The sequence below is a fragment of the Centropristis striata genome, chromosome 4 (assembly GCF_030273125.1).
Source record: "Centropristis striata isolate RG_2023a ecotype Rhode Island chromosome 4, C.striata_1.0, whole genome shotgun sequence".
Classification (NCBI taxonomy): Eukaryota; Metazoa; Chordata; class Actinopteri; order Perciformes; family Serranidae; genus Centropristis; species Centropristis striata.
In genome coordinates, this window is record NC_081520.1 from 10,813,993 (window position 1) to 10,824,913 (window position 10,921).

General features: G+C 39.3%; 1 protein-coding gene across 1 annotated transcript; it reads right to left on the reverse strand.

Moving 5' to 3' along the window:
• Window positions 1-6,370: 6,370 nt before the first annotated feature.
• On the reverse strand, window positions 6,371-10,904 carry socs9 (suppressor of cytokine signaling 9). The gene is made up of 2 exons (XM_059330589.1): window positions 10,658-10,904; window positions 6,371-8,524 (listed from the first exon to the last, which is right to left on the reverse strand). Exon 2 carries the CDS (start codon window positions 8,358-8,360, stop codon window positions 6,624-6,626), a length of 1,737 nt encoding a protein of 578 aa, XP_059186572.1. The 5' UTR covers window positions 8,361-8,524; window positions 10,658-10,904; the 3' UTR covers window positions 6,371-6,623.
• Window positions 10,905-10,921: the final 17 nt, after the last annotated feature.

Below are 10,921 nucleotides of genomic sequence, written 5' to 3' on the forward strand. Positions count from 1 at the left end.
AAATATTTTTTTGTATCTGTGTTTCTTGTAATGTGTATATTTTGTGCAAATATGTTATTTATCATTGACAAATTGACAAATAGCAGGGATGACAACTACAAGTGGAAATGAGGGAACCAAACTAAACTAAACTACAACAGCCTTTTTCAAGGCTGTCTCTGGAAGAAAAAAAATATGATTAAGGAACTTTTACCGGACGACGCAATTTAAAAACACTGACAAGGGTTCAAGACCTAAAACACAAGTCAGAAAAATGAAAACAGCATAAGAGTAGCTGTAGCCATCTAGAGAATAGCAAGAAACTAGCAGTAAGCTTTTTTTGTCAGGCTTAGCATTGGTGAACAGCTTGAATAAGGCTACAGAATTGGCCTCAGAAGGCACAATAAAAAAGTGACCATAATCGACCCTTCCTTTTTAGAATAATAGACTGTGTGAAGATTTGTGGCGCCTTCGAGCTCCGACAAGCCCGAGATTTTCCGCAGGTGGGTGGATTCCTCCATGGAGTGTTGAAACAGCATCTTGACAACAGCACCATGTAATATTAGAAATACAGTGTAGAACAAGCTACTGGACTACTTATTGTCTGCTGTAAACGAACATATCTATATCAGAAAATTCTATGTTAAATATTTTGAAGGAATATTATTTTAAGATTGGGGTTTTGTTTTAAATAACTCTCTACAGGGTTTGTACACTGACTGCAAAGTTTTGAACTGTTGTGTTTTCAAGGTTAGGAATGTGGTTTAAACTTTATGAACCCTGACATTAACACAGTTTAAAGCTAAATGGAATGCAACTGACAAAAGGTCCACTTGGAACACAAATGTTGGATAAAATAAATAGTGAGTTGTATTTTTCACCATAAATGTGAAAGATTTGTATTCATTCATTCAGCTTTATTGTTCAACTCCTGCAGCCAAAAATTCTGCTCATGAGAATACAGTCTAGTTGAATCAAATTACTTTTTAATTCTAATTCATCAAATGTAATTTTTCTCTATAATTGGACTTGAAACTGTTATGTGTATTATGTACTACAGTTCCACACTTTAGTAAATAATACACATAACACTCTTTTACTTGTACTTTTCATTTGTCAAGTATTTAATTCACACAGGAGCACACAGAATATAGGCTTTACCATGGATATTTCTTAAGCTACTTGTTTATTGAAAACATGCTGTATTGTGACTATATCATTATTGAGATATGAACTCACCAGGTAATATTGTATTATAAGCCCTACTATGACACCCCCACCCGACTGAATTGACATTTTTCTCTCTAAAAACAAGTGCAAAGAAAAGGGAAAGAATATTGCAGATAAACGAATTAATAGAAGGATAATTACAATAGCATAGGCACTTGATTTACTTGTGAATAAAAACATTTTCCCACTGTGACATTTTGACATGCCACATAAAGGCAGACTGTTAATGTATTATGACAATAATGAGAATTTCGCAACGTGGTAACCAAATAAAATGCACTCGCTTTAATTAAGTAAATAGGCGTGTTTTCAAACAGCCATTATTTTATGGCCAGCATACCACAGGAGCATAGAGGGCAATTTTTCTGTAAAATAATTGTGTGCATGATGGGAACACAGCTAATATAAGTTATGCTTTGCATGATTTGCTTGGAGTCCAGATAATTTCCAACATGTTTCCCTGCAAATTAAATGTGTCCACTCTGTGACAAAATGTTAAAAGGATGGGAAATAAATACCTGAAAAAAGCAGTGGGTTTAAAAGGCGCCCAGAGTGAGAAATGGCTTCTGCAATAACTAGCTGGCAAGGACTACACACTCCTTTGTCATTTGTAGTCTTTCATTGTAACATACTGGTCAATGCAACAACATAATTAGTCACAGAGAGCAAGAGTTATGCAATTTCATTCATCATTTATGCAATTATACCTTTTTCTATACCTTTTATCAATAATGCATGGGCCTTTTTTTGCACTCATTGTGAAGGCTTATTATAATTAAGGAGTCTTCTCCAAACAAACAATGCTTATCTATAATTATATCTGTGTTATCTATAGCTCCATTACAGTCAATTTGTACAAACACATTATGACACATAACTGCATTTTGACATCAAATTACGGGATTTGCAAAGCTTCATATACATTCAAGCATCCTCATCATCTGTCCATGGTATATCCCTTCATTAATTCCACGCTGATGGTTAATGACTTCATGGGCTAAAGCCTAGGATATGGGCTGTTGTGTGTCATTTACACTGCAATCCCATCAATCTGTGTTGTATCCACTGGCTTAGCTGTAGCATGCCCAACACCCCCATTATTCCATCAACAACCTGTCAGCGCAGAGGAGAGCGAAAAACAGAGGCGGCAAGAGATTGTGCAGGAAGAACACAAGCAGCTCCAAATTAGAATACTGATGTTTTTCTGTAGCAAACGCCTCATATGAGTTCCTACATGCCTGAGAGAACAGGAGTGCATTTGGATTTTAAATAGTGGGAAAAGGGAAATATTGTGTTGTCAAAGGCTTGCTTCCAGGGAAACAAACATCAAACGTGAGTGTGTCACTGTGTGACAATGTACCTCCTAGGGGGGGAATTGTGGGACTTTTAAGAACTGAAACTTTAAGAGCTCAGGAATTACTTACTTTGTTTTGACAAGAAGTGCTCTGTTTGAAGAGGTGTGACTCGAAATAGGGAAGAATGTGCCTATTCATGTTCAAGGTTGAGATTCAGCTGGATTCATTTACTGACCAAAAGTAACTTTTCTCTCTCTCTCTCTCTCTCTCTCTCTCTCTCTCTCTCTCCCTCCCTCCTGTCACAGAAATGTATTCCTGCTCTCTGGGAGGAGAAGAATCATGTCTAGCCGTATGCATCTTTCAAGAATTTGAAATCAGTTTGATGCGCCCTCTTCTGAATTAATGGCCTAGATTCACACTGCGTCTCATGGTACTTGAGTTCACAGTCTATATGGGTCTGCACTCAGCAGCCAAAAGCATAGACCTGCAAAAAAAGGCTCAGTCTCTGTGCCCATTTTCAGTCCCAAAGAAGCCAAGTCTGTGCCACATTGAGCCCTTTCAGGGTATTTGTTAGATTATGACCAGAAGATTATTTGGGGAAGTAATTGTCCCCAGGTGTTCTGAACATCCCAAGCTTATTTGCCACCCCCATGATGCTCAACTGTAGAGATTAGGCTCAGAGTAAAAGCTCTTCCCTCAATGGAAAGAAGGGGGGAAAAAGGCACAAACAGGCACAAACACACTAAGTATGTGTAGCCAATCAGCTTTCTGCTTTGCTTGAGCATGCTGTCCCTCGGGCCCGTTGATCCAGGCAAAGAAAAGACCTCTTTTTCCCCCCCCAGGACCTGTAATACCTGTGTGATGAGTGCCACGGTGCTGCCAGGTGCAGCAGCCACACTCAATCCCACCATCTCAATGCACCACACACAGAGAACACACAGGCCTGAGAGCAGCCAGTGAAAAACACACTGAAGCTCTTTGCAGCCACCTGCTGTGCTCAATGTAATACAGCATTTTTTGCACTGATGGAAAAGACTGTATTACACGAAACTCTATTAATCTGTATGTGCTGTTTGGTGAAGATAATGTCCATAATTAATTAGCTATATAATTGTATACTAAATTAGTAACACTTTATTTTATGAGTCTGTAATTTGCTAATAATGTTGTAGGAAATTTTATGGGAAGAACTATGTAATTTAGTGCAGAGCAAATAGAGAAAAACATCTAATAGTTGTGATGAGTTAATAGAAAACTGATTTTCTTGGGAGAAAAACCCTGCTATATTAAAATAAAAATTAAATGCGTATTTGAGATTATTATTATTATTAAATTGGACAATTGGCTGTAAACAAATTTACTGCTGAAAAAAATCAAGCACTTTTCAAGCACTTTCAGGGTAGAGAAAACAATCCTTTTGTCATTACATCTAAATTTGTACTATAAATGCAATAGCTAAAAAAAAAAAAAAAGATAATAAATATGAAATAAATAATAATAAAAATAATTCAGTGTATATTGACACCTTATTTTATTAGCTCTGCATTATACTTTGTATGTTTTGATCATAATTAGCTCCTTTACTTTAGTTAGTAAGGGTTGTCTGTGCTTCTGTTGTGAGATGCTACAAAAACTGTGACATCAAGATTGTTTCGTTTCAAATATTAAAATACTTTTGGTTTAAATGACGGTTATGTCATATGTTTTTAAAAAATTAAGCATTGTAACACTGTAAGACCCTCTGGGTTAAACTGGCAATTCATTGAGATTGTTAAAGTGTACCAATTATCTTGTGCAAAATCACATCAAAGTAAATTACAGATACAAATCAGCTCCTTTTCAGAATACTATAGTATCTGTGGAAGAAAGTGTTCCAGGCACAGAAACGTTTATATTTTGCTCTTATCTTCCAGGGATACAAGATTGGAGAGCATTGCATTGTGTTGGGAAATTCAAGACAAAAGCCTTGAGCTGTCCGGGGTCTGAAATTGCTTGTGTCGAGGGTTCAGAGTGTACCCCACTTGTGTATGCATGACAGGTCAAATGTCTTCCAACACAGTAAATCTGATTTTATAGTTTAGTTTTTATAGTGACTTAATTAGGTATACAAAGGTCAAAGGTCCTGACTTTGCATTTTGAATGCAGACTTTAATGCTGCCTTGGAAATGCCGTTTAAATTATAGCTGCTTCATTAGTGGATGAGTGCTTGTCATGGATGATTTGCATTCTGCATATCAAATCGCCTATCTCAAGGAGAAAACAGCATCACAGTGGTTTAGAAGATGATCTGGGATCCATTCTCTATGCTTTCCCATTAACACTGAGACGGTTGTCTTTTGTGATTATTACTTAGAGCACACAACAATTAGCAGTGTAGTCTCTCTCGTGTATTTTCATTAATACAATATGCTGTTCACACACAGCTGTGAATGACTACCCGGCATAGGTAAATTTTGCAATTAATCTTTGTATAAAGTGCCAGATAATAGGGCAAATGAAAGTCTGTCTCGCATGAAATGCCTTTTACTTTCTTTGTGTCGTTATGGGGAGTTTGTATTGTATTTGCAAATTCAAACAAGCAGATGTTTCTTGTCTGCCATTTAAGAAATTTATGACACCAATTTAGCAGCACTTCCCTCATTTATAATGTCCAGAAATAGCATTATTCTGTGAGAGTGTCAATTTTGGCATTTCAATTTTTATTAAATGCATATTTTATATTTGTTCAACATAACACATAAGAATTGCAGTCTATTGGTGATCATATACTGCACTATACCCTGTATTCCCATACACTGAACTTTAAGTATTCGCCCCTTAGGTTGATATACCGTATTTTAAGCTTTATTTTTGTTAAGGACTGATTCATCTTTGCAGAGCTTTTCAGAGCTTCAGGTTTTTGTCTCTAGAACTGACTTAATGTCAGACGGCGGAAAAAGGCTCAAAACACTTAATTTTTCACATCATATATGTTAATTAAGATTCAGCAGTGCTAATTCACTATGGTAATTTTGTCATTGAACTGCTTGAATGGAAGATTAGTGTGAAGAAACCCCACGTCTTTAAATTATGCACAGGAGGGAGTATAGCAAAAGGATGATCTTTTTTTCTTTAAGGATCTGGGTCTTTATAGCACAACTGCAGCCAAAGCATACCTGTTGATGAAGAGAGACTACATTTTGAAGTGGACAACACAATAGTCAGGTTTTTGAGCACAATAAGGTCCATAAATGTCTGAGCTTCGTCATTTGTATTCGGATGATACAGCTGCTTCACATGCTGCTGACAAGATCATGAAGGCCACATTTGATCCTTCACTTCAAAACTAATGAGAACCGCTGGCTGCATGCCTTATCGGAGGAGCCGCAGATGGTTATATAATGTAAGATGAAAACAAAGCAGTTGAGTGATGTAGGATCTGTGAACAAGATATTTGTTTACCGCTAATTGTGCAACATTACTTTGCATTTTTACCTGCATTTAAACCACAACACTGAAAACTAATGCAAGCAAGTTGTCATGCATTCAATGTGTGACAAATATCTATTCTAGAGCAGGCCCGCTCTTATTTCAATAGCAACAGGTAGCATGTGCACGTACTTCTCACTCCTTATAATCAGCCTTGGGCTCAATGTGGGAAACGATGATTAATACTGCAAACATGCTGCACTCCCACACCTCAGTAACAAGAAGAAAACCTTGTCAGTATGTATTCCACCTTCTCAGCACGTGACTGATGAACAACCCTATTATAATCATCTCGACTCACACTAGGACACTTTCCCCCATCGTCAGATAATTAAGCTGATTTAGTCACACTTGGAAACACAGAGGATGTGTGAGGGTAGTTCGCTCAACACCACAGATCTAAATAACTTTGTTTAATTTGAGCATAAAGAACTTTGAGTGTGCAAGATCAGTGAGATTACATATTGTCTCAGTGTAGTTTAGTACAATTGTTAGACATGTACAGCAGGAATAAAATAAATAAGTACAATGAAGTGTAGGTTAACACAACCAGATAGAGTAAAGAACTAGACGTGTTGCTCAGCTTAACTTGGGGAGTGTTTATAATGTGTTTAGTAGTTTCTTTTAGTCAGTCATTTTTCTTGTTTCTCGTCATTCCCACCAGGTGTCCATTCGCCGTACACGCACTCTCTGCTTATAGTGGTATTCTTTCAGGTGCTTTTTCAAAGCATTTGGAATGGGAAGCATGTTAATGCCATCGTAGGTGGTGCAGCTGCTTATGACCGCTCGGCAGATGTGTTGCAGCGTGAAGGGCTGTGTGCGATGGATGGGGTTGGACAGCAGAGGCTCAAAGAACATGCAGGAGTTGGGGTCCTTATAGTGCTCCAATAATCCCGTAACAGTGGGAGCATGGAAGACACTGGGGTCGTGCACGTCAAAGCTAAAATTGTGGTTCCACTGTTCGATGCGTGCGTGTAGCGAGCGGCCGTAGCGGCGGAAGCTAACAGAGAAGAGGTAGTCTTCCTGGGCAGAGTCACGCAGGAGGAAGGTGCCTTCAGGCTTTCCCTCCAGCAGCGTCTCGGCCTCGTAGCGGTCCATCACCCCCCAGTAACACGGGAGGTTGGTGATCTGCAGCAGGTCTGGAACTAAACAGTGAATGTAATCAATCTGAGTGTGAATGCGGTAGCCATCTTGAGATTTCTGATCCTCAGATGGAGGAACTATGGCTCTAGAGGGCACGTTGGTCGCTGTAACCTCTGGGTCAACCAGCGGGTCTGGAACAGGATCACAGGTGTGAACAGGGGCTGAAGCTGAGGCTGAAGTGGAGGCTGAAGCAGAGGTTGAAGCAGAAGCTAATGCGGAGGCTGATGCGGAGGCTGAAGCGGAGGCCGCGGCTGACGCTGAGGCCACCACCTCATCCAGAGTGTCCAAACAGCTCTGTAGAAGCAGCTGGTGTTGCTGCTGTCTTTGGAGAAGAAGCTGCTGTTGCTGATGAACGGAGGCTCGGTCAGGCCCAGATAACTCATTCATACCGTGGGCCAGTTTAGGGCCATGCTTGTAGAGAGGGTTAATTTGGGCCGTCACCTCAAACGTGTGGATCTCTGCATTGGGGGGTGGTTCAACACCTTGCTCGATGCTGATGCGCCTGCGCTCTCGCAACCTGTCATCTACGTCCTCCACCACAGTAGCCATGGCTGAAGTAGGGGCACTGCACACTACTGCAGAATCCAGCATGGGAGGCTGTGTAATGGGCGCAGTGTGTTGCTTAATGAGATACCACTTTTGAGCGAGCTCTGATCCTACAGGGAAAGGGCAGTCGTCCAGCATCAACTCACTCAGATGGATCTTGCGCTTTGAGGAAGCACAGGCAGTTGATGGTGACAGAGCCTGTGGAGACGGTGCTGGTGCTGGTGCCGCTGCTGCTGCAGTGTGTGTCTTTATGGGGAAACACTGCCCCATTGCATCTTGGATTTTTTGCCGAAGAGTGCGACTACTGCTCGACCCTCTGCCCTCACCTTCACCAGGCGCAGGTATCTCTGTAGCAGAGCTAACAGTTCCCAGTCCAGGCCTGGCCATTACCCGTTCTTGTCCTAGTAACGAGGCAGCAGCTTCGAAACCTTGCCATCTCCAACTCTCCTTCAGAGGAGAGGAGGAAGATTGGTCCCTGGTTTCTAGGTCACTCAACAGCTCACCATACTCAAAGCCATCGCTGACGGGCCGCTCAGCCACAGGTTCATGGGAAGCAAAGCCTTTTTTCTTCCCCTTTCCACCTTTTCGTCCACTGCCTGCATCTCGTCTCTCCTCTGACCGACTCTGTCTCACCTTGGGACGGGCCCCCCTCTCTCGATCTTTCCCTCGGTTACCACCTGACTCCTTTGGTAATGACATGATGGATTATGTGATGAAAATGAAACTGCTGTGCCACGGCAGAGGGTCACCAATGGATGTCTTCTTATTGCAGTTAGCTTTTGGCAGGAAGCTTCCCATCCACATCCCTTGTTTGAGGTGTCATCATCACTGTCCATGTATTGTGGCCATCGAGTTAAAACAACCTGCAAAACAAAACGTGAGTTCCACTTAAAGTCTGCAATTAACTTCTCAAGAAAACATTTTGTATTATTGTCATTGATACACCTTTCTCTAACTAAATCTCAACAAATTCTAGCTTTACGAAGCTGATGATAATCAGTTTCTGTTGAAACTCCTAAAGAGGTGTTTAAGACTTCAGAGACACAGTTGATGTGTATCATCATTATTGTTTAAACTGTTTTTTGTAAAAACATACTTTACTTCTTCTTCACAGCAACACTTTAGTACCTATCACAATTTCCCAAAGCCGAAGTTGAAGATATGCAGTTTCAAAATCATAGAAATTAAGAAAACCAATAATGAGTCATGTTTGAAAACCTGAGCCATGGTATTTATTGTAATTTCTTTCTCAGAAAAATAACTTAGATGATCAAGCTTTAATCAAAACAGTTGCAGATTAATTTTCTGTTGATTGGCTAATTATTAACTCATCATTTCAGCTCTAGTTGATTAAGCTTTGTAGTGGTTATGAAGGCTGTTCATGGTGTTGTTAAATGTCTTTATTTTACGATCTTTCATGTAGGCTTGTCGCCCACTTTATTTACATGTGGGTTTGTTTATTTAATAATTTCACCAACACGTTAGCCAACATGTAGCCTGACAAACAGCAGGTTTTACCAACTATTATAAGACCAAAGTATTTTTTCACAGTGCCTAAGTTGAATTCACAGAAATACTGAGACAACATGTTCAAATGTTTAATAGGTAAATAAGTACCAGAGTTGGAATTTACTTTTGGTTGGGCAAATTTATTTTACTTATGCATTATTTATTTAGGATATTTTGGTTTGGGTTTTTTCCACATTCCAGTTCCAATGTCTGAATATTCTTAATAACTAAAAGTTCATTGCACTTTGAAAGGGTGTACTTGCATTTAATATTACTATATGATCATGGGCAAAAATTGGTCTTAAAATTACAATATCTTTCAGCACGATCATATCTGGGACAATATTTCGTCAAACAAATATTGTATATAATAGTTATCGTGAGAGGTCCAGTTTCAATTGTTTGAGAAAAGGTTGAGTTATGATTTTAAGATGAGACGATTTCACACACGAGTATGCTCTGAAATCAAGACATTTTGAGGAACCAAAAGAAGCAAACAACAACGCCCAAATTGCCTACATCCTCAGTTGATCAGATCATGTGATTTTACCCCTTTAAGATAATGACCTATGTCAAGTGTGTGACTTAAGCAGATTTATTATGCCTAAGTCAAAATAAAATGACTTCGGCAATTTTTTTGAACATGCCTTTGTGACTTAAGCAAGATATGGCAACACTTTATATTTGATTTTATAATTGTCATGTCATGTTTCTGACAGGCTTGTGTGATTCTTATGTAGACACCTTCGAAATAAAGTGTGACCATATCTTGATTAAGTCACAAAGGCAAGTTCAAAAAATTGCCTAAGTCATTTATTTCTCTTAAGTTACATAATTTACACACAGTTATTACTATGCCAATAGCCATCCTTTGTTACATCCTTTTTGAGTGAAATGATCAATAAAGGTTATATGTTACACTTTTGGTGAAGTTTTTTGTTTCCTGCAAATCCTGAAAAAATGAGTTAGGCGATTATTTTAACAGGGTGACGACATATAAAAAAAACAAGTTGACAGGGAAGTCCAGCGATGAGCAGCTGAAGTTTTCTCTATCGTAACCTAGTTGTTGTTAACCAAAAATCCAGTTTTGACCATAAAAAGGGGTAATTAACGCTCAGCATGAGCGATGGGACTATGTCCTCTCAGACAACACCAACTATTATCAAGATAAAGTGGACGGTCGCGTAAAAATAGATATTTCCTAACTTTTTCGACTACAACTTAAGCTAACACTGGCCAGATGTAAATACTATCGAAATGTCAAATTAGTCAGAAAAATCGACGACTCATATAACCCGTTTTCAGTAGAACATATCAAGCGATAACTTAAAGGTTTTAGCTTCCAAGCTAAAATCGTTAGCAAGCAGCTGTTTATGCTCGGGAGGCTAAGTTAGCTTAGCAGCTAGCTATTTGCTCCAAGAGGAAAAGGTTAATTTATGGCAACTTATATCTAGCTTACACAAATATAACACAAGATGTGAACATACCTAATCAGTTGTTGTTGAGTTTCCCGGCGGAAGAGCCACTGTTTCGTCCTGGATAAACTAATGACGCTAACAAAAAGGAGGCTAGCTCATATTAGCTTGATAAGTGAACTGCTAAAGCCGTGCAACCCGGATGTAAAAAGTAATTGGGAGTAATTTCTCCAGGAACATAAAGGGCGTCTGCAACATGACAAATGAGAGCAATAAAAATAGCCGACAGCGTGCCTTTTTCGCTTCAGCTGCTAAAAGGCGTGTCCAAATGTGTGA

Excerpts from the sequence above, each read along its gene's own strand:
- socs9 (XM_059330589.1), bottom strand. The coding sequence starts at position 8,360 with ATGTCATTACCAAAGGAGTCAGGTGGTAACCGAGGGAAAGATCGAGAG.